The 23,791-nt window shown below is 43.2% G+C and overlaps 2 protein-coding genes across 3 annotated transcripts in view; one reads left to right on the top strand and one right to left on the bottom strand.

The window, feature by feature from the left end:
* ALG1 (ALG1 chitobiosyldiphosphodolichol beta-mannosyltransferase) overlaps positions 1–1,419 on the top strand; it is a 34,699-nt gene extending 33,280 nt beyond the window's left edge. For both annotated transcript variants that reach the window (XM_070954886.1, XM_070954885.1), the window contains one exon: positions 910–1,419. In XM_070954886.1, the coding sequence (XP_070810987.1) occupies positions 910–1,128 (219 nt within the window). In that variant the 3' untranslated portion in view covers positions 1,129–1,419. The remainder of the gene's footprint in view (positions 1–909) is intronic.
* EEF2KMT (eukaryotic elongation factor 2 lysine methyltransferase) lies at positions 1,371–17,031 on the bottom strand. Its single transcript, XM_070954887.1, has 8 exons — positions 16,933–17,031; positions 15,178–15,240; positions 14,483–14,563; positions 11,987–12,088; positions 8,742–8,875; positions 7,409–7,725; positions 5,282–5,431; positions 1,371–1,947 (listed from the first exon to the last, which is right to left on the bottom strand). Exons 1-8 carry the CDS (start codon positions 17,029–17,031, stop codon positions 1,847–1,849), a joined length of 1,047 nt encoding a protein of 348 aa, XP_070810988.1. The 3' UTR covers positions 1,371–1,846.
* Positions 17,032–23,791: the final 6,760 nt, after the last annotated feature.

Below are 23,791 nucleotides of genomic sequence, written 5' to 3'. Positions count from 1 at the left end.
AACAACTAAAGGGAACACAAAACTACTGTATGTAACGAACAAAGTATTTAATAAGGCTATTTCATTCATTCAGATCTCGGATGTCTTCTGCTTGTGTTCCCTTTATTTTTTTGAGCAGTGTACATTGCTGGGGGTACATCTGTGTGTGTATAAAGCAAGCATCTGTAAAAGAAAAAAAGAAGAAAAATCACATTAGCTGTTTAATATTTTGTAATAAGTTTCTGTGCACTCATACGATTCTTTCAATTAAATGTCATCTTGTAGGAACAGGGGAAATGCTAACTTCTCTGTTGCAATGTATTTTCTCAAATGTAAGAAAACTCTGGTGTAATGCAAGTTGTGTTACCGTACCAATACAGAATATTTGTAAACTCAGGGCTGAAATGTGGAGTCCTTGGTTCTCTCTGAGCTTGGTTGTTTTCTTGCAGACGTTTTATGACCCAACTAGGTAACATCATCAGTGTTAGAAGGGAGTTGGGTTTGCAGAGTGGAGGAAGGAGAGAAGGATGTGGAGGAGAACTGTGGATTCCTTGGTGCTCTCTGAGCCTGGTTGTTTTGTTGCAGACATACCTGATATGAGCCTTTCTGTTTTCAGTCAAAGTATTGTTTCATTCTGCTGCCATTAAAAGTATAGAGGATGAACTAGAAGCAGAAATATTAGGAATTATTTTGTGACTGGGGAGAGATAGATTTTTAAGCCCCTTGCAGGTTGCTCATTCTCAGACTCGCCTATCTTGAGAGATTGTTATGGGGATAAAACTTGGTGGTAGATCATGGATAGTTAGTCTAAGCTGGGTGGAAAAAGAGAATACTTAGATATTAAATCCCCTTTTCAGATCAGAATCAATGATCAAATCAAATCAATCCCCTTTTCTGTTTTAATATTGACTATCTGTTTGGCTCCCGCAGAAAAGAACTACGAATGCTTCTGAAACTTTTAACCTTTGCGAAGTTAAAAACTTCATCCTGCAAGAAGCACCTTCTAGAAGGCGAACCAAGAAAATACGTATAAAGGGAAGGAAGAGAACCTCGACAGAAATAGGCAGAAATTGTTATAAAGACACTCGGGGGCTGAACAACTTGTTCAGCGCTCAGAAACAAGACAGCATTTGGAAGTGGCTCATGTAGACACCCCACCACCCCCCAGATTCACAGGAGTAAAAGGTGGAAGAAGAGGAGGAAGAAGAGAAAGAAAAAAAGAAACAATCAGATTGCAAGATTCTGTTCTGAAAGTCAATCTCAATAATAAAAAAAAAAAGATTGAGATTGGTTACCTGTTTTGATCTACTTCACCGGGCTGATAGGGTGGCCACAGACTCCAGACAAAGAAGTAAAAACACATCAAAACAGATGTTTATTGTACAAAAATAACAGCCTGTGTGTTCCATAGTTCACATAAGCATATAAACAGGATAGATTATAAGTGTACTCTGAGATTGCAACAGGCTAACTTTAAATCCATAAACAATACGCAAAGGTTTAGTAATGTATCTTGTAGATCAGTCCTTTCTCAATGTTGGCAACTTTAAAGATGTGTGTGGACTTCCAACTTCCATTCCCCAGTGAATTCTGGGAGTTCATGACCACACATCTTAAAGCTGCTAAGACTGAAAAACGGCAATTCTGGCAGTTGATAATTCATTCATCTTAAAGTTGACAAGATTGAGAGAAATACTCTTGTAAATCCACTGGTTACAGCACAAGAAGTCTTTAATGTAGTTGTGAGAGGCATTTTGATGCTTCTAGGAAAGATGTTGAGAATGAAACCAGCTCACGATGGCCAAAGTTATTTCCAATCATAATATTTGGAAAAAAGCTTTCCAACCAAGAGTCTGGGGGAAAACCCTTAAACTTGCAGCCTTAAAATTACTATATTAGCATGCTGGTCATATGGAAAAAGATTCTTCCAAGAGGTCGCTACCGTTTCCCATCCAATCTCCACTTTATCTGAAAAACAAAAAAGCAGAAAAGAAACATGATTAAACGTAGGACTATTTCCATGTTGTCCTATTTTTTCCCCCTAATTCAAAGGACTTGGTTTCATTTGTGAAATGGACCAGAATTGTTTATTGCTCTGAAAGCAACTTTTGATAAATTAGCCAACAAAGAAGACATTTTTTTTTTAAATCTCCCAAACACGATACTTATCAAGACGTACATGGCTTCTCCTGGAGCCTGCCCAAAAAGACGATATGAATTAATTTGTGCAGATTTGAATATGCAAGCAAAAAAAAAAAAAAAAGAAAAGAAAAAAGTTCCATCCACTCTGGGCAACTTTTTCTGCAGCTGAATCTTACTTGTGGGAAATGCAACTCCTGTGAAAGTTAATTGGTCCCTTGGTACCGAGGCTTAATGTACAGTGAGTGGGAATCAGCCGTTCCTTTTTGGCTTTATGAAGTCCTAGCTGCGCTTATCCCTCAGTTCTGGTAAGACAAAAAAAGCTGCTGTGTATGCAAACATTTTCGTACCCAAAACACGAACCTCACAGTGGTTCATTTTTAAATGTCCAGGTTTTGAAGGAAAAAAAAATTCTCTGCAATATATTAAAGCCTTCATTGCATTTTATTCCCCCTATCTATTTTCCTGCATTAATAAGAGACTGCAAAAACAGTTCAGACGTGCGATCAAGACCAATTTTATAAAAAGTGGATTTTTGGGGATGAAATTATTTCCAGGAACGTTGCGTGAGACATCGAAGAGACTCTGGTGTTTTTATAAACCATAATAATTTTCAGTGAATTTTTTGGAAAATATCGGCATCTTGGCATATAGTAGTAAAGACTAGCCCAGAATTAGTAGAGACGCAATATAAGTTTATAAAGTACAGGTTGTGCCAAAGGTGCTTTTTCAAAAGGCCACTGGACTTTGTTCTTCCTTGAAGACATTTCACTTCTCATCAAAGAAGCTTCTTCAGCTCTGGTGGAATTCTCCACCATTCAGCCAGAACTGAAGAAGCTTCTTGGCTGAGAAGTGAAACGTCTTCAAGGAAAAACAGTTCAGTTGTCCTTTGAAAAAGCACCTTTGGGACAACCATGACCTGAATGGCTGACAATCTGCATAGTTCTTTACTATAGGTAGTCCTTGACTTATGACTAATTGAGCCCCAGAATTACAGTCGTAAGTTGTTGCAGTAATAAATTGTAACCGAAGTAATTTTCCAGATTTTTTTTTCATGGTAGTCATTAAGTGAACGCTGGGGTTGTTAAGCGAACTTATTTATCCGAATGGAAACTGGCAAAAAAACAACAACATTGCAAATCAGCAGAGCATGGAACACCTCAATGGGTTGTAAAACTGACACTCCCAACATGCAGTCACATGACCTTGGGGTCATGAACTAAAGAGTTCAGCTTCCGTTCCAACCTGAAGAAGTCAGCAACTTCTTCAAGTTGGAACTGATCTGCTGTGATAGTCATGTGGACAATCCCTTCCAAGAGAGAGAGAGAGAGAGAGAAAAAAAAACCCGCACAACTTCTTGTGGCCCATCAGCAGCCTGTGCAGATTGTAGCTGATTCCGACAACGAGGAGGCTGGTGTGGTGCTGCTCCAGCAGCCTGTGCAGCTGGCGCGCGAGTCGGACAGTGAGGAGGCTGGAAAAGATGTGGTACCAGAGGTGGGGATTCAGCCAGGGCCTTCAGAACCTCCAGAAGCTCCTTTAAGTGAAGAGGACGAAGAGGAGGAGCCTCTTCTCAATGCACGAGTGCGCAGAGCTGCCAAAAGGCAGGAGTGGCTCCTCAGGAGGAGGTCTCCTCGAGAATAAGTCTTGGGGCTAATTGGCCACTCCCTTAGCCTATTTAAGGAGGAACACCGCTTGCAGCAAGCTGTAGGGAACAACTTTAGTTCAATCTCCTTCGAGTCTGGATTCTCTGCAAAATTGCTTCTGGGCTTTCTGCCAACTCTAGTAAGACTGATTATTTTATCTTAGAATTCTGGTAGGCTGTTAAGACAGTTTATTAACAGCCTTTGGTTGATAAAGACTAAGTTGTTTGAGTAAAATAAGCTTTGTATAGAGTTTGTGTGTGCTGCGTTCTTTGGGGTCCGTAGCTGGGGCAGAACACAACTTTCTCTCTGCTCCTTTTCCGTTGTTCCTTAGAATGGCGGACAAAAGAAAAATCTGTTCAGTAAAGAAAGTTAGAGCAGTTGCCATATCTTGGATTAGTGCAGGCCATTAACTAGTTAATTACCTATCATTAATTAGAGGAATTCTTCAGCGATGTTGTCTGGATGATAAAAGCAAGGCACACCAGCTGTGCCTATTAAAGCAGGTTCATTCCTGATAGCCACGCTTTGATTAGAGCTTTTAACAGCGCTTTCCAATCTTCTAAAGTGATGTATTTATTTACCATTAATTAATGATACATGGCAGTTTATAAGCTCCAATGGTGCTTGCAAATCCCAGGTTTATTCATTGGCGTATTCTTTTAACCCCCTGTCCCTTATCAGAGGGAAAGTAAACACGCGTGCCTAAGAAACATGTTATTCTGTTTTGTGAGTTGGATTGGTTGCCAGTTTTGCCTGCGGGCTAAAACATATAATAAACGGTTGCAGGAACTGGGCATGGCTAGTCTACTGAAGAGAAGAATCAGGGGAGACAGGATAGCAGTCTTCCAGTATTTAAGAGGCTGCCACAGAGAGGAGGGGGTCGAGCTATTCTCCAAAACTCCTGAAGGCCAGACAAGGAACAATGGATGGAAACTGAACAAGGAGAGATTCAACCAAGGAGCTCTGGTGGCTCAGCAGACTAAAGCACTGTTATTAACATCCACTTACATCTGCTGCCTGCAATTACTACAATTACTGCAAGTTCAAATCTCACCAGGCTCAAGGTTGACTCAGCCTTCCATCCTTTCTAAGGTAGGTAAAATGAGGACCCAGTTTGTGGGGGCAATAAGCTGACTTTGTATAAATATACAAAAGTATGAAGGCTGTTGCTTAATGCATTGTAAGCTGCCCTGAGTCTCCGGAGAAGGGCGGCATATAAATCAAATGAAAAAAACCCAAAAACCTGGAAATTGTAACTATTCATTGATTTTCAAGCTGTAAGTGTCAATTTATCAAGCCTGATCACATAGTTTCGTATCGGAGCACGGATATCCAGCTAGTTGTTTATAGAGATAATTAAAGGTGGGATATAAAATAAGTAAATAAGAAAACTTGGACGAAAGCAGGCCTAAGAAATAAGTCAAAAGTATCCCACCCTTAGAAAAAATTCCAGGCTCATTTCTCTTAACGTTAACTTTACAACTCTGAGCCGCCGAGAAGCAGCCCGCTTCTGACCTTACCAAGTTGCATTTGGAAGTCGTGATACGTATCTGGATTTCGGATATTGAAGGCAATGTAAACTTCAGGCGTTTGTCTGTTCCCGCCGTCCCTGGGAAATTTTTGCAGGACACCAATTAAGTGCTGGCTTACCTCCGGATCGTATACCACATCTGATAGGAATTTAAAGGGATAAAAAAAAAACTGAACAAATGAAGTAGCAATTTTTTTTAAATTAAAAAGAATGCAAATTGCAAGGCAGTATCGATTGGAAAGAATGGATCACTGGATAGGCAGGGATTTAAAATAGATCCAGACTGGAGTGTCTGCGGGGTAGGGTCAAAAAATTCAAGATGGCAGCCACTATGTGGCAATTAATGGTCCAACTAGTTTTTATTTTATTTTTTTATGAATATCGCATTGCAACCTCTGCACAAATCCTTACCTCTTCCTGGTGATTGGAAAGAAAATCATTTTGCAAAAATCAAGTTATATTGCAAAGACATAAACATGAATATTTCTGAACAGTGCATAGAATAAAAGTAAAGGTAAAGGTTCCCCTCACACATATGTGCTAGTCGTTCCCGACTCTAGGGGGCGGTGCTCAGCTCCGTTTCAAAGCCAAAGAGCCAGCGTTGTCCGAAGACGTCTCCGTGGTCATGTGGCCGGCATGACTCAACGCCAAAGGCGCACGGAACGCTGTTACCTTCCCACCAAAGGCGGTCCCTATTTTTCTACTTGCATTTTTTAATATGCTTTCAAACTGCTAGGTTGGCAGAAGCTGGGACAAGTCCCGGGAGCTCACCCCGTTACGCAGCACTCAGGATTCGAACCGCTGAACTGCCGACCTTTCGATCGACAAGCTGAGCGTCTTAGCCACTGCGCCACCACGCCCCTTGAGATACTTATAAAGTAATAAAGATGGGATTTTTTAAAAAAGAAATGCTGAGTAAAGGAATGTTAATAATAACAACAGGGATATCTCATTTTCACCAGTTCTTGAGATCACCGGGCCTGATTTAACAGAATAACAAAGAGTTGGAAGGAAACTTGGAGGTCTTCTAGTCCAGCCCTATACTCTGTATCAGGGGTCTCCAAACTTGGCAACTTTAAGACTTGTGGACTTCAACTCCCAGCTTTGCTGGCTGAGGAATTCTGGGAGTTGAAGTTCATAAGTCTTAAAGTTGCCAAGTTTGGAGACCCCTGCTCTATACCATTTCAGACAAATGGTTATCCAATCACTTCTTTAAAACTTCCAGTGTTGGAGCATTCACAAGTTCTGGAGGCAAGTCGTTCCACTGTTTAATTGCCCTGACTGTCAGGAAATTTCTTCTTAGTTCTAGGTTGCTTCTCTGCATGATAAGTTTCCATCCATTGTCCCAAAAGTGCTTTGGAAAATAGGTTGATCCCCTGTTCTTTGTGGCAGCTTCTTAGATATTGGAACACTGCTATTTTGTCACCTCTACTCCTCCTTTTCATTAAACTAGACATCCCCAATTCCTGCAACTGTTCTTCGTCTATTTTATCCTCCAGTCCCCTAATCATCTTTGTTGCTCTCTACTGCACTCTTTCCAGAGTCTTGATAGGAATTTCCCACATCTCAAAACTCCAGTGCTTAGAATGGTTGCAGGAACTGGGAGACCTGATATCAGTATTACAACATCTCAGGGGCTGCCCCAAACAATAGGAAGCGAAGCTATTCTCCAAAGCACCTGAGGGCAGGACAAGAAGCAACAGGTGGAAACTAATCAAGGAGAGAAGCAACTTAGAACTAAGGAGAAATTTCCTGACAGTGAGAACAATTAATCTATGGAACAACTTGCCTCCAGAAGCTGTGAATGCTTCAACACTGGAAGTTTTTAAGAAGATGTTGGATAACCATTTGTCTGAAGTGGTGTAGGGTTTCCTGCCTAAGCAGGGGGTTGGACTAGAAGACCTCCAAGGTCCCTTCCAACTCTGTTATTATATTATATTAAATGCTGAGTGATGTCTGGCTGGCTGTACTAAATGGCACGGGAGAGTAATTTCTTTTTCCAGCTCCAACTTAGTGTCATCCCCTCAATTTTACTTGTTGAATTTATTTATTTATTTATTCCTATTCATTTATTCCTAACTCAGCAAGCTAAGTCCGATCTGAGGATATCCATTACCTGCAGCAAGAATGATGTCGGCTTGCAATTTTGCAAGCTCGTCTTTCGACACTAGGTTCCAGTCGAATTCTTTTACTGATATTCGGACACGGTCACCTTCCAGGTCAACATCAAGACGGCCCTGATGGTTTGGGCTTCCTTCTGTGCGGTGGCTGCAAGATTCAGGCTCCAAAGTCAAACCGTTCAGATGGATGTTCTCAGACAGCTGTTGAAGGAAAGCCTTGTGGTGGTCGCTGAAGACGTACCCTCTCGGATGGCAAGTCTTGCAAACGGCAATTCCCGTCAATCCAATCCCACTCCCCAATTCCAGAATTCTTCTAGAGAAAGAGAAAGAGGATGAATATGGAACAAAATAGATGAAGAGGGAAGAAGATGGACTTGTTTAATTATACAGGTGGCTTTACACTTATTCTTCCCCCCGTTTTTGCAAAAAAAGTTTGCTCAGTTTGCCCCAACAAATCCATCTCTTAGTGAGTCCATGTCAGTCTTCGCAAAGGGAACAAGCTGAGCCTCTGCCCCATGCCTTTTATCCCCAGAGCTAGGGTGGGGCCTCACTAGCAGTGGTGGCTCTTCCATCCCAAGGACCGGCCCATAGATTTCCACTGCTCTCCTCTCCTCTACCTTCTGTGCATCCGGTTGTGAGGCACTGGATCCAGCTGTTCCTCCTCTTCCTCATCAGCCACCTCCAGACCTGGGGGCTGTTGACTCTCCATCTGAGGGCTGATGGATGGCCCAGGCTCCCTTGTATCTCTTTCTCTGACAGCTCCATTCCCTCTTCCCCCTCGGAGCTCTCAGGTTGCCCTGATGCTGACCCTGACTCCCACGCCTCCTCCTCCTCCTCCTCTGATTCAGCTGATGGAGGGGCCAGTGGCTGACAGGCCACAACAGGGTCCATGCAGGGGTGAAATCCAGCAGGTTCTGGAGAACTGGCAGCGGAACTTTTGACAAGTTCAGAGAACCGGTAGCGGAAATTTTGAGCAGTTTGGAGAACCGGCAAATACCACCTCTGGCTGGCCCCAGAGTGGGGAGGGAGTGGAGATTTTGCAGTATCCTTCCCTTGGAGTGGGGTGGGAATGGAGATTTTGCAGTATCCTTCCCCCAGGATTGGGGAGGGAATGGGGATTTTGCAGTATCCTTCCCCTGAGTGGGGTGGGAATGGGGATTTTGCAATATCCTTCCCCTGCCACGCCCATCAAGCCACATTACGGCCAAGCCACGCCCGCAGAACCGGTAGTAAAAAAAATTTGGATGTCACCACTGGGTCCATGTCAAGTCTTCGCAAAGCGCTCAAGCTTAACTGGCTCTGTCCAAGCCTGAAGTGGAGCCACCCTACCTGTTTCTGAAGACCTCCGAATTCTCCAGAGCCCACTCGGCCAGGTAGAGGCCAGCATCCCAGCTGACGAGACCCGTGGTTCCCTGTGAAACGATGGCCACGTTTTCACGAAGCGTGATGGCATCTCCCGAGGGCTGGAAGGAACACATTGGTAGGAAGGATCCATCGCATTTGGAGACAATAAAGGGAAAGACACCCTCGAGTTGAATTAAGACTCCTGGGGATGTTGTACAAAACATTGATGCCATTTGCAACGCAACAACACAACGGGGAGTTGACACTGCCGTCTTTCAGGATAGCTGTTGGTTTCCCAGCCTGGCATTCTGCCCCGGAGTTCCCTGATGGGTCCCATCTGTGTATTCAGAAGGCCTAATCCTTGCTAGTTCCCAAATTATCTAGAGGCTGCTAACTGCTGTAGGGTTTTATGGGAGCAAATTTAGTGAGGCCTGTTATGAATTCTAGGAGAATATAATTACTTCCTTAGGAACAAGCGGGCAGGGTAATTTTAAGCATCTTCAGAGCAATTCAGATCTCGGGTTTTTTAACAGAACATGAATCCTATAAAGATTGGATTGGCTAAGCCAGCTGTGGAATTAAAAAAGCAACAACACACCAAATATTTCAAGGGTCGTTTTATCTATAGATGGCACGGTTTTTCATGGAATTTGGGCTAAACATTCAAGAGTTTGGCTTATCTGCGGGTGGGCTTATCCACAAATATATATGGTAATTCCAGCAACTCTGTTTTATGTAATCTGTTTTTATGTAATTTTATATGGTAATTCCTCACTCTGTCAAGGACCTTGGAGTACTCATATCAAATGATCTAAGTGCCAAAGCCCACTGTAACAACATCACCATAAAGGCATTAAGGGTTGTAAACCTAATCTTGCGTAGCTTCTTCTCCGGTAATATCACGCTACTAACCGGAGCATACAAAACATTTGCCAGACCAATTCTTGAATACATCTTATCTGTCTGGAACCCACACTGCATATCGGACATTAATACAATCGAACATGTCCGGAAATATTTCACAAGAAGAGTCCTCCACTCCTCCACTCACAACAAAATACCTTATGCCATCAGACTTGAAATTTTGGGCTTAGAAAATTTAGAACTACGCTGGTATGACCTAAGCATAGCTCATAAAATCATCTGCTACAATGTCCTATCTGTCAATGACTACTTCAGCTTCAACCACAACAATACACGAGCACACAATAGATACAAACTCAAGGTAAACCACTCCAAACTTGATTGCAGAAAATACGACTTCAGCAACAGAGTGGTCAATGCCTGGAATGTACTACCTGACTCTGTAGTTTCTTCCCCAAACCCCCAAAATTTTAACCTTAGACTGTCTACTGTTGACCTCACCCCATTCCTAAGAGGTCTGTAAGGGGCGTGCATAAGAGCACCAGCGTGCCTACTGTCCCTGTCCTAATGTTCCCTTTAATTGTATTCATTTTACATATTCAATTCATGCTTATACTTATATATATTATCTAATACGTACTCGACAAGATAAATAAATAAAAACAAACAAACTGAACTCTCTCCCATCTAAAGTCAGTATATCTCAAAGGACATTAGGCTCTTTTCACTGATACACATCTTGCTTACACAGTGGTCTCCAAGACTTTATATGTCATTAAACAAATGGGCATAAGTCTCTCTCTCTCCCTCCCTCCCTCCCTCCCTCCCTCCCCCCCTCTCTCTATACACACACACACCTAGTCCTTGACTTGCAACCATTCGTTTGGTGACCGTTTGAAGTGAAATGGCACTGAAAAAAGTGACTTATGACGATTTTCACACTTACAAGTATTTCCATGGTAGAGTAGAGTAGAGTAGAGCAGAGTAGAGTAGAGTAGAGTAGAGTAGGGTAGGGTAGGGTAGGGTAGGGTAGAGTAGAGTAGAATAGAATAGAATAGAATTTGGAAGGGATCTTGGAGGTCTTCTAGTACAGCTCCCTGCTCAAGCAGGAGAACCTATACTATTTCAGATAAGTTCTTTTTAAAAACCTCCAGTGATGGAGCACCCACGATTTCTGGAGGCCAGCTGTTCCACTGGTTAATTGTCCCAACTCTTAGAAAGTTTCTCCTTAATTCCAGGTTTCTTTTCTCCTTGATTAGTTCCCATCCATTGTTTCTTGTCCTGCCCTCTGGTGCTTTGGAGAATAATTTGACCCCCTTTTCTTTGTAGCAGCCCCTTGAATACTGGAATACTGTTATCATGTTGCCCCCAATTCTTCTTTTCTTTAGACTAGCTAAACCCAAATCCTGCAGCTGTTTTTCACGTGAGTCAATCTTGAGTTTCTTTCTCAACCTTTCCTGTCCTCCTGAGGTAGACTCATGTTTTCCTAACATCTATTGAACATTTTCTTTAAGGCTTATGGCCATAACCCTCTACAAAGACAATTTTAACAAAACCACTGTACGTCTAGCGTGTGCTGTGATTTCTAGCTTAGGCTCCAGGTTCTAGTAGAACTCATATTAAGGTGACCGTGAAGACTGAACCTGAAGATTTAAAGATGACTGCACCGTTCATTCTTGGGGTTTTTTTTGGGGGGGGGGCGCGGGTTGTTTTAAACAGAGACTTCCCACTTAAGGGATCCTTGGTGCTCTCTGAGCTTGCTTGTTTTCCTGCAGACGTTTCATTACCCTAACTAGGTAACACCATTAGTGCTAGAAGGAAGGAGGGTTTGCAGAAAGGAGGAGGAGGAGGAGGAAGAAGAAGAGGAGGAGCAGGAGGAGGAGGAAGAGGAGGAAAAAGAGGAGAGGAGGAGGAGGAAGAGGAGGAGGAGGAGAGGAAGAGGAGGCGAGGAGGAGGAGAGGAAGAGGAGGAGGAGGAAGAGGAGGAGAGGAAGAGGAGGAGGAGAGGAAGAAGAGGAGGAGGAGAGGAGGAGGAGGAGAGGAAGAGGAGGAGAAGAGGAGGAGAGGAAGAGGAGAGGAGGAGAGGAAGAGGAGGAGGAGGAAGAGGAGAGGAAGAAGAGGAGGAGAGGAAGAAGAGGAGGAGGAGAGGAAGAGGAGGAGAAAGATGACGACTGTGGAGTTTTTGGAGGGCTCTGAGCTTGCTTGTTTTCTTGCAGACATTTCATTGCCCTAATTAGGGAACATCATCAGTGCTGTACTGATGAGGTTAGCTAGTTAGGCTAATGAAACGTCTACAAGAAAACAAACAAGCTCAGAGAGCACCAAGGACCCCTCATATCACCAGTGCTCGTGATGATTCCTACTTACCAATAAATAGTTCTTGTAACAGTGTGTGGTTTCTTCACAATTTAGGACAACCCCTAGGGCTTCGTAGAGTTGATCCAGAGGCTCGGTGCTTGTAGATTCATGCTGCAATGAAGGATTGGGGGTGGGTGGGAAACAGCAGAAGATACTGTACTAATTTGGGAAGATGATGCAGACAGAAAACAAAATGGCCCAACGAGATTTTATTTCATTCCCTTCCACAATGCTTTCTATAACATGGCTGGAGAATAATTGCCAGGCTTATCTGCATTTTTTATAATAGCAAGAGAGAGTCATATAAGCAGACATAAATTAATTAAATTAAATTAAATTAAATTAAATTAAATTAAATTAAATTAAATTAAATAAATTAAATAAATTAAATAAATTAAATAAATTAAATAAATAACCAACCAACCAACTCTCAACTGTTAGATGAGGCACATGCATCTCAAGATATAATCCAACTTTCCTCAAAAATTTTGTGATCAAAATCATTTGATATATTGATATCGAAATTTATAGCAGGGGTCAAAACATGTGCTGTAGTCATGATCTTAAAAAAATTAAACAAACCATTCGAAACCGCCTAAAAATAAATACCTCAAAAAGCAGCAAGTTATTCCAGGTATTAGTGGAAATTGCTAGAAGGGCTGAAGTAAAAACTAAAAAAATCAAGATGGCAGACACATTCCCATTGTTGCAAGAATAAAGATCTAATGAAAACCGATCAAGGAACGTGAAAGTGGTTACGGAAAGCTTGTTGATGGGTATATTCCAGGGTATTGTTTTAATTTTTTTAAATTTTATTTGTAAATCTGCCCTTTTAGAGCTTCTAAATCTTGTAAATCTGCCCGTTTAGGATCAGAGCAGGGCTCTAAAACAGGACATCTTTCAACTGGCTTCATTAAACCTCCCAAGTGGGAGTTAATCCAGCTTCAAAATAAAATGATAATATATAACAGTAACAGAGTTGGAAGGGATCTTGGAGGTCATCTAGTCCAACCCCCTGCTCATGCAGGAAACCTATACTAGGGATTCGAACCGTCGAACTGCCGACCTTTCTGAGCTTTCTCTCTGAAATCTCACCCACTATCAGTATAGCTTGACTGGATTCCAATCTACAGTCAGAAGTCTAGAAGTCAGAGAGATTCTGGACTAGCGTTTCTCAACCTGGGCATCTTGAAGATGTATGGACTTGGCTAGGGAATTCTGGGAGTTTATTTATTTATTTTATATATTAGTTCAATTTATATGCTGCCCTTCTCCGGAGACTCAGGGCGGCTTACAATGCGTTAAGCAATAGCCTTCATTCTTTTGTATATTTATACAAAGTCAGCTTATTGCCCCCACAATCTGGGTCCTCATTTTACCTACCTTTGAAAGATGGAAGGCTGAGTCAACCTTGAGCCTGGCGAGATTCGAACTAGCAGTAATTGCAGGCAGCTGAATGATAATAACAGGCTATTAGTCTGCTGCGCCACCAGGCTCTTATTTATTAGTTAGATTTATATGCCGCCCTTCTCTGGAGACTCAGGGCGACTTACAATGCATTAAGCAATAGCCTTCATACTTTTGTATATACCTGCTTAGTGGGGCTTTTGGGCCCCCCTAAGCAGTGTTCTTTTTTATACAAAGTCATCCTATTGCCTCCACAATCCGGGTCCTCATTGTACCTACCTCGAAAGGATGGAAGGCTGAGTCAACCTTGAGTCTGGTGAGATTTGAACTTGCAGTAATTGCAGGCAGCTGGTGTTACTTAGCAGCACTTTAGTCTGCTGCGCCACCAAGGTTTTACCCAACTTTAATGTGCCAAGGTTGAGAAATACTGCTCTGGGCAGTCAGTCTTCCAAGGACAGTCTCGTGAAGAATTCATTACAGCAATCTAACCTGTGTGATCACCACAACCCAAACCAGGGGTGAAATGCTCCTGGTTCGGACCGGATCGCCCGATCTGGTAGCGATGGCGGCGGGTGGTTCGGAGAACCGGTAGCAAAAATCCCTGCCCCCCCCCCCCCATGCCCAGCTGAGCCACACAATCATCAGAGGCTTTTTTTTTTTTTTTTTACTTTTAAAAGCATTTTTTCTACAACCTCTTCCGACGAAAAAATACTTTGAAAAGTAAAAAAAAAAAAGCCTCCGATGATTGCGCGGCTCAGCTGGGATCGTCAGAGGCTTTTCAAAGCATTTTTTTCCTGCAACCTCTTGGCCGAAGAGGTGGTAAAAAAAATGCTTTGAAAAGTCTCTGACGATCCCAGATGAGTTGCCTGATCATCAGAGAGGCTTTTCAAAGCATTTTTTAAAATGCCTCTCTGACGATCCCAGCTGAGTTGCCTGATCGGCAGAGGCTTTTCAAAGCATTAGAAAAAATGCTTTGAAAAGTTAAAAAAAAAAAAAATTGGTCATGCCCACCCAGTCACATTACCCCACACACACCAAGCCACACCCACAAAACCGGTAGTAACAAATTTTACATTTCACCCCTGACCCAAACCATACCTTTTTGATCAGCTCAGATAAGAAGCGTCTTCTGTATTGGACTGATGGAGGATACTTCAAACAGAGCGGATGATGTACAGTCTGAAACGATGAAAAACAAGAGCAGATGGTCACGTGGTAAAAGGACCTCAGATCTGAGGGTTCTTGGTGCTCTCTGAGCTTGGTTGTTTTCTTGCAGATGTTTCATTACCCACACTAGGGACTGATAATGTTACCTAGTTGGGCAATGAAACGTCTGCAAAAAAAAGCAGCCAAGCTCAGAGAGCACCAAGGACCCCAAAGTCCTTCTCCCTCAACCCTTCCTTACTTACCGTATTTTTCAGAATATAAGACACACGTTTTTCCCCCCTAAAAGGGGGTGAAAATTTAGGTGTGTCTTATACACCGAATGTAGCCCCGCCCACCCACTGGCCCCCACCCTTTGGCCTCTGCCTCCCAGCAGTTACCTCCTTGCAGCAAGCAGCAAGAAGAAATAGCTCCTTTCAGCTTCAGCACAGCCTAATTAACACAAGTTTATCGGATAGGTCTCCCGACTCTCAGGTGTTTTGCGCCAGCCTCTACTGCTTGCTGCAAGGAGATAAATTGCTGGGAGCAAATTTTTTTTTTTCCTAATCAAGCTATGCTGAAAACAAAAATGAAAGGAAAGCAGGCTATTTCTTGCTTTACTTTAGATCTACTTCCAAAGAAATATTTACCTTCTGCAGGATAGCCAAAAATGGAGAGGAATCCTCTGAATATTTCAGGACCTCCTCAAGACTCTAGATAACAAAACACATGTACGATTTTGATGGAGGGAAAGGCAGTTAAATGAATTACAGCTCATGAAAGCATTGTTTTATTTTGATGAGGAGCAACCAGCAATTTCTGTGTTCTTAATACAGTACGGATAATCCTCAACTTACAACCAGAACGGAGCCCAAAGTTTTACGTTAGTAAAGTGAAAAATGTGGTTAAGTGAATTGGTCCCGTTGGACAACTTTTCTTGACACCTTTGTTCAGTGAATCACTGCAGTGGTTCAACATGGTTGTTAAGCGAATCCAGCTTCCCCCTTGACTTTGCTCAACAGGAGGTCACAAAAGGGGATCACGTGACCCCCTCCGGGGAGACACGGCGACCGTCATAAATAGGAACTAGTTGCCAAGCGTCCGAATTTTGGGGCCGTAGGAATGCTTCAAAAGCGTCATTAAGTGTGACAAAGGGGTCCTAAGTCACTTTTTTCCATCTTTGGTCACTAAACAAAAAACTGTCGTAAGTGGAGGACTACCTGGATCAGGAATTCTCCTTTCCATTGTTGGAAGCAAAAAGAAGCCTTTCCCTTTAAGGAAGGCAGAGCTTTCCCTTCTTGAATTCAAAACTCCCGGCTGGGAGATTACTTGGAAATGATTGGAGGTCAGGTGTTTGAGAGCAGAATTAAGTTTATTGTTTATAGGAAAGCAGGCAAGAAACAAATGTAAGCAACGCATTCCGAGGCTAGCCTGTTTGAGCTGTAAGAAAAACCCATTTTTTATATCCTAAAAGGTCTTTTGATTTTTCTGTGTGACCCTTTAAAGTCTTTTGAAATTCTTTTGATTTGGCATGTGAATCCTTTGATTTGTGCGTGTGATTGTTTTATGGTGATTAAATCCTGTTTTTTGTGATTGGGTTCTTATGTCCTGGATCTGGCAAATAAGTAATTGTTTTATAGTCCAATCTCTGTTTTTCCTAGCCCTTTGTAGTTGTTCCTTCCCTATAATTAATCAGTTTGCTATTACTGTGTTTTAGTGAATATCTCCTTTTCTCATATGTTAAAAATTCTAATTACTTTGGCTTGATTTTTTCCCCTTTTTTTGGGTGTTTGCTTTTTTCTGTGTCCCATATCTGTTTGGATATTGCAGGCCCCTGTAATTTTGTCCTTCCTTTCTTGTGGAAAATAGGGGTGGCTTCAGCTTCTTAATGGCCCATTGACAAAGGTGGGGGCTGAAACTCTGCCTGAGTTTCTGCTTCTATTTTCTTCTAGGGGAATCTTCCTGCTCTTTTAATATTTTTTGGAGCTTCTTTTCCTTTTCCTAGGTGTGAATCATCTCTTCCAACACCATCCTCCGGAAGATTTCTTGCAGCAGCCTTGAAAGTCAAACCCAAAGCAGGGACGAACCCCCCCCCCCCACACCTCCGCACAAGTGGATTAAAACAATCCAGATGTTCAAGGATTGCAATTCCCTGCAGTTCTGGATAACTGAGCCACGGGGAGGGGGCATCCAGCAAGGGGAGGGGGGGATTCAACCCCTCCTCACCTGCAATTTCTACCTCCCCCCCTCCCAAATCTGGCAAAATTTGAAGCCCCTCCCTTCCCGCCTCCAAGCAGCTCTTCCCCCCCCCCCCCACCACCACCACGCGCGCGCCTCTCCATCAGTGCTAAAGGGACCCCGCTGCTTGTGCAACCGTGCGCCCGCGGGCGCTGCTGTGCGCTCACCTCCCAGGGAAGCTCGGCCAGGCGCTTCCCGGCTAGGAAGCCCCTCTGGAAGCCGAGCGCTGCCTTCTTTTCCAGGGCCTGCCCTCCTTCCTCCTCCATCGGCTCCTCCTCCCTGCGTTCGGCCTTCCGGAGGTGTGGTGGAGGGGCAGAGTTCCGTGTGTGCCCGCCCGCGAGTGGGCGTGTGTGTGGGGGCGTTTGCCCCGATGCAAGCCGCTGCGTTGAGACGGGCGGCCAAGCAGTTGCGTCGGTCCCAACTGCAGCGCTCAGCTGGAGATCTTTTGGGATAGAGAACAGTGACAGTAACAGCCTTGTTAATTCTCTATTACAGGTAGTTTAACAGAGTTGGAAGGGACCTTAGAGGTCATCTAGTCCAGCCCCCACCACCAGCTCAAGCAGGAGACCCTACACCATTTCTGACAGATGGCACTCCAGTCTCTTCTTGAAAGGAGCCTGTAGTACAGTGGACTAAAGCACTGTTATTAACACCTGCTGCTTGCAATTACTGCAAGTTCAAATCTGACCAGGCTCAAGGTTGACTCAGCCTTCCAGCCTTTCAAAGGTAGGTAAATTGAGGACCCAGATTGTGGGGGCAATAAGCTGCCTTTGTATAAATATACAAAAGTATGAAGGCTATTGCTTAGCACATTGTAAGCTGCCCTGAGTCTCCGGAGAAGGGCGGCATATAAATTAAAGCAAAAAAAAAAAAAGTCTCAAGTGATGGAGCTCCCACAACTTCCAAAGGCAACTTCTGTTCCATGGGTTGATTGCTCTCACTGTCAGGAAATTTCTCTTTATTTCCAGGTTGAATCTCTTCTTGGTCAGTTTCCACCCATTGTTCCTTGTCTGGCCTTTGGGTGCTTTGGAAAATAGCCTGACCCCCTCCTCCTCTCTGTGGCAGCCCCTCAAATATTGGAAGACTGCTCTCATGTCTTCCCTGGTCCTTCTCTTCACTAGACTAGCCATGCCCAGTTCCTGCAACTGTTCATCGTATGTTTTAGCCTCCAGTCCCCTCATCACCCCTGGTTGCTCTTCTCTGCACTTTTTCTAGAGTCTCAATGTCTTTTTTATAGTGTGGTGACAAAAACTGGATGCGCAGATAACACAGGATAACAAGAGTTGGAAGGGACTTTGGAGGTCGTCTAGTTCAACCCCGTATTATCATTCCAAGACAAGTAGTTGTCCGGTCTCTTCTTAAAAGCCTCCAGTGATGGGGCACCCACAACTTCCTGAAGGTAAGCCGTTCCACAGGTGAATTGTTCCCACTGTTAGGAAGTTTCTCCTTATTTCTAGGTTGCTTCTCTCCTTGGTTAGTTTCCATCCGTTGCTTCTTGTCTGGCCTTCTGGGTTCTTTAGAAAATAGGTTGACCCCTCCTCTTCTTTGTGGAGCCCCTTAAATATTGGAATGCTGCCATCATGTCACCCTACTACTCCTTTTCATTATTATTTCTTCTTCTTCTTCTTCTTCTTCTTCTTCTTCTTCTTCTTCTTCTTCTTCTTCTTCTCCTTCTCCTTCTCCTCCTCCTCCTCCTCTTCCTCCTCCTCCTCCTCCTCCTCCTTCTCCTTCTTCTTCCTTTCTTCTTCTTCTTCTTCTTCTTCTTCTTCTTCTTCTTCTTCTTCTTCTTCTTCTTCTTCTTCTTCTTCTTCTTCTTCTTCTTCTTCTTCTTCTTCTTCTTCTTCTTCTCCTCCTCCTCCTCCTCCTCCTCCTCCTCCTTCTTCTTCCTTTTCTTCTTCCTTTTCTTCTTCTTCTTCTTCTTCTTCTTCTTCTTCTTCTTCTTCTTCTTCTTCTTCTTCTTCTTCTTCTTCTTCTTCTTCTTCTTCTTCTTCTCCTCCTCCTCCTCCTCCTCCTCCTCCTCCCCCTCCCCCTCCCCCTTATCTTTTTCCATGTTTTTTAATCATATCTTAATATTTCTATGTTTATATGAACAACATCTTCATTCGCCCTCAAATTCTACTTTCTCTATTTTTACACATATTTATGCTTTTTTACTTTTTAATAATTCATTCTTTAACCTAATACATTTACACATGTTCGGGGTCAAGCTATTCTCCAAAGCACCAGACGGCAAGACAAGAAGCGATGGATGGAAACTAATCAAGGAGAGAAGCAACCTAGAACCTAAGGAGAAATTTCCTGACAGGGAGAAAAACTAACCAGTGGAACAGCTCGCCACCAGAAGTTGTGAATGCTCCATCGCTGGATGTTTTTAAGAAAAGACCGGACAGCCACTTATCTGGAATGGTAGTGGGTCTCCTCAAGGGGTTGGACTAGAAGACCTCCAAGGTCTCTGGCAACCCTGTTATTCTTTTTATTTAAAAAATGCTTTAGTCAAAATGCTGTGAATTGCTTCCAGCAGGTTTTTACTCCTCTTAAGTCCGAACGGGAAATCGGTTTCTTTCTTTTTTCTGTTCTGGATTTGTATGCAGACCGTGAACAGGAAGGCCCCGTGGATTACATGGTTTTCCTCCAGCGCTGTTGCTAAATTGCTTTGAATTGTCAACATCTTTAGACCTTACGGAATTTGACACCGAAACCCACGTAGAGCCTCTCTAGGAGTCTCTGGTGGCTGGGGACAGCAAAAAAAACGTCACTTCCTGTCCCACCGGGAGTTGGGAAATGGGCCCTTTCAGACCTCCGGAGGGCTTTCGAGGGAGTGGGAAAGGCTGTTTTTGCCCTCCCCAGATGCATAGAGAGGATCTAGAGCCAGGTAAGAAAGAAAAACGGGCCTTCCCCACCCGCCCAGGCCCTCCGGAGGCAGGAAACAGCCTGTTTCCCTACTTCCAGTGGGCCCAGAAGGCCCGAAAATCAGCTGGCCGGCGTGCGCATGCGTGCCAGAGCTGAGCTGGCGTGCCCACTGATAAGGCTACGCGTGCCACAGGTTCGCCATCACGGACGTACAAGGTCCCTTCCAAGTCTGTTAATCTGTTAAATCTGTTAAATCTTCCCAATTTCAGATATAATCTTTCTCCTAATCTGCGCCCTTTTTTTTATTTTATTTTTTGCAAAAGTTTTCCTTAGCAAACGGACCATTTCCTCTGGTCTTGGAAGTCATTCTCGAGTGACGCAAATTGCCTTTTTTTTTTTTTTTTTTTGAACAATTCTATTATTCCCTCCGTTAAAGCTGTTTATGAGGAAGAAGGATGCCTTCCCATTTCACAGTCCACAAAACCAGCCCGCAGCATATGCGCCAACTTTGGAAAATGAGTTTTTTATGGGTGCATTTTTTTTTTTGGCCTCGGTTCGTTCGGTTCGCAGCTAGCTTTCTGAACAGATTGCTGAAACGGTCTTTTGTATGCTTTTTACCCAGAGATAGATGGTATCCCAAATAAAGCATCTGCCGTCTTGTTGTTTGTTAGGAATGGAAAACGTTTCTCCAAAGCGAAGGACGAGACGGAGAAGAAGACGTGACTTTACGGGCGTAGCACTAAATCGCAAGCGATTGGGTTTGTATGGTAAGCCAGGTTAAGCAAACTGCAATACGGTTTTAGCTCAATGAGTGAAGTGTCCATTGGTGATCTGTTCAATTAATCTAAATTATGGTTTAGTGCAGGGGCTTTCAGCCTTGATAATTTTTGAGAGTCAACCCCCAGAATTGTTCAGCCAGCATGGCATAGCTAGGGAATTCTGGGAGTTGAGATCCACAAATCAGAAAGATTAGATTAGATTAACAGAGTTGGAACGGACCTTCCAACGCCCCCATCCAAGCAGGGGACTCTACACCATTTCTGACAAATGGCTGTCCAATCTCTTCTTGAAAGCCTTCAATGATGAAGCTCCCACAACTTCTGAAGGCAATTTCTGTTCCATGGGTTGATTGCTCTCACTGTCAGAAAATCTCTCCTCATTTTTGATCAGTTTCCATCCATTGTTCCTTGTCTGGCTTTCGGGTGCTTTGGAAAATAGGTGGACCCCTTCCTCTCTGTGGCAGCCCCTCAAATATTGGAAGGCTGCTATCCCCTGGTCCTTCTCTTCACTAGACTAGCCATGCCCAGTTCCTGCAACCGTTCATCGTATGTTTTAGTGTCCAATCCCCTAATCATCTTTGTTGCTTTTCACTGCACTCTTTCTAGAGTCTCAACATCTTTTTTTATAGTGTGGTGACCAAAACTGGATGCAGTACTCTAGGTGGGGCCTTACTAAGGCTTTATAGAGTGGTATTAGTACCTCCCTTGATCTTGATTGCATCCCACTCTTAATGCAGTTTAGGATTGCATTGGCTTTTTGGGCTGCCGCTGCACACTGCTGGCTCATATTTAGCTGGTTGTCCACTAAGGCTCCTAGATCCCTCTCACAGTTACTGCTATTAAGCCTGGTTTCACCCAGTCTATATGTGTATTTTTTAAAATGTCTTAAAAATGGCCAAGTTTGGAGATCTTTGCTCTAGTGCAGTGGTTCTCAACCTTCCTAATGCCGCGACCCTTTAATACAGTTCCTCATGTTGTGGTGACCCCCAACCATAAAATTATTCCTAAAACCATTGAAAAAATGTGTTTTCCGATGGTCTTAGGCCACCCCTGTGAAAGGGTCATTCGACCCCCAAAGGGGTCCCGACCCACAGGTAGAGAACCACTGCTCTAGTGCAATCTATGAACCTGGCCCTCACTCATACAGGTAATCCTCAATTTACGGCTATGGATTGAGCGCAAAATTCATGTTGCTAAGTGAGAAATTTGTTAAGTGAGTTCTGTCCCATTTTATGACTTTTCCTGCCACGTTTGTTAAGGGAATCCCTGCACTTGTTAATTATTATTATTATTATTATTATTATTATTATTATTATTATTATTATTATTATTATTATTATTATTTATTGGTTAATCTTTAGTGAGATTCACAGCCTTTGAGGCTGGTTAATAGCTCAGCAGCTCCAGTCCTAACCAAGGACCTAGGAACTGTTAAGGTATCGTCGGAGGATGTAAGCTGTTCCGAGTAAGGTGGTTTTTTGTAGAGTCAAAATGTTCAAGTCCGGCAAATTTAGAATTTCTAAATAGCGGGGTAGCCCTTTGGGTATTGCTCCGAGGGCTCCAATTACAATCGGGACAACACACGATTTCTTTTTCCACAGTCGCTCAACTTCAATTTGTAAGTCCCGGTACTTTGTGATTTTTTCTTGCTGCTTATCTTCAATTCGTGCATCACCAGGTATTGCAATGTCAATGAACCATATTATATTATTATTATTATTATTATTATTATTATTATTATTATTATTATTATTATTTGCTTTAATTTATATGCCGCCCTTCTCCGGAGACTCAGGGTGGCTTACAATGCGCTAAGCAATAGCCTTCATCCTTTTGTATATTTATACAAAGTCAGTTTATTGCCCCCACAATCTGGGTCCTCATTTTACCTACCTTTGAAAGGATGGAAGGCTGAGTCAACCTTGAGCCTGGTGAGATTTGAACTTGCAGTAATTGCAAGCAGCAGATGTTAATAACAGTGCTTTAGCCCACTGTACTACAACCCTCTTAAATTAGTAAGAGGGTTGTTAAATGAATCTGGAGTCCCTGTCACAAGGTCATAAAAGGCGATTGCGTGACTCCAGGACACTGCAACGGTCATAAATGTGAGTCAGTTCTCAAACATCCGAATGTAAGTCATGTGTCAATGGGGATGCCTCAAGCATCATTAAGTGTGAAAAGCGGTCATAAGTCATTTTTTTCAGTGCCCTTGTAACTTCGAACGGTCACTAAACGAACTTAATGAGCTTATCAACCATGGTAAAAAAAGGTTATAAAATCAAGTGTGATTTACTTAACAGCTACCTTCATCATCATCTTTTAATGACCCCATAATCCCTTGCAGGGTGGAGTCTAGGCAACTGAATGCAGCTGAGTGTTTACTGGCCGGATGCCCTTCCTGTCACCCATGCGGAGCTATATTCAGCAAATATAATCTCAACGTGCCCAGAGAGAGAAATATCTGCCTCTACCTAGGATCGAACTCACAGCCTCCTGATTGTGAGGCGAGAGCTCCACCTCTAGGCCGCCGCACCACTCACTTAACAGCTGCCATGCTTAGCAATAAAAATTCTGGCACTAACTGTAGTTGTAAGTTGAGGACTATCTGTGTGTGTCCAAGTAAGGACTGGAATTCACAATCTCCCAGTTCCTCGTTCAGCACCTTCACAACTAGATCAATTTAAAGAGCTGACATTGTGGTGTAATGGAAATAATCTCACACTTAACACCCCAAAAACTAAAGAACTTATAATTGACTTCAGGAGGAAGAGAGATGTACATCTATCATTGTACATAAATGGTGAGGAGGTGGAGAGAAGGTGGGTAGTTTTAAATTTCTGGGCATTTATATCTCAAAGGATGTCTCATGGACTATGAATGCTAACATGTTTGTGAAGAAGGCACAGAAGAGGCTGTACTTCCTGAGAATGCTCAGGAAGATAAATCTATCTCAGCATCTACTTCTGTCCTACTATCGCAGCACCATTGAGAGTGTCCTGACATACGGCATTCTTGCATGGTTTGGGAGTAGCTCTGTAGTGGACAAAAAAGCTCTACAGAGAATCATTAAAACTGCCCAGAATATCATGGGGCTCCAGCTACCAGCCCTGGACGACATCTTCGAATCTCGCTGTTTGAGGAAGTTACATAACATTCTCAGAGACTCTTCCCATCCTGCTCACAATCTTTTTGGACTTCTGGCAGAAGATACAGAACAATTTAAAACTCGGACCACACGTCTTCTGAATAGTTTTTATCCTAGAGCTATAATTGCACTCAACAATGAACTAAAGGGCCACCATCCGTGAGCTGTTGGACAGCATTACTTGGTCTGTTGTGTGGATGTTTGGGTGGTTTAGGGGTGGGGAATTGTGGTGGGTGGGGGGGTGTTTGGGGA

The sequence above is a fragment of the Pituophis catenifer genome, unplaced genomic scaffold, assembly GCF_029215685.1.
Source record: "Pituophis catenifer annectens isolate HBS135680 unplaced genomic scaffold, rPitCat1.0.hap2 SCAF_16, whole genome shotgun sequence".
Classification (NCBI taxonomy): domain Eukaryota; kingdom Metazoa; phylum Chordata; class Lepidosauria; order Squamata; family Colubridae; genus Pituophis; species Pituophis catenifer.
Note: the sequence above shows the minus strand (reverse complement) of the source record. Positions and strands in the feature narration are given on the sequence as shown.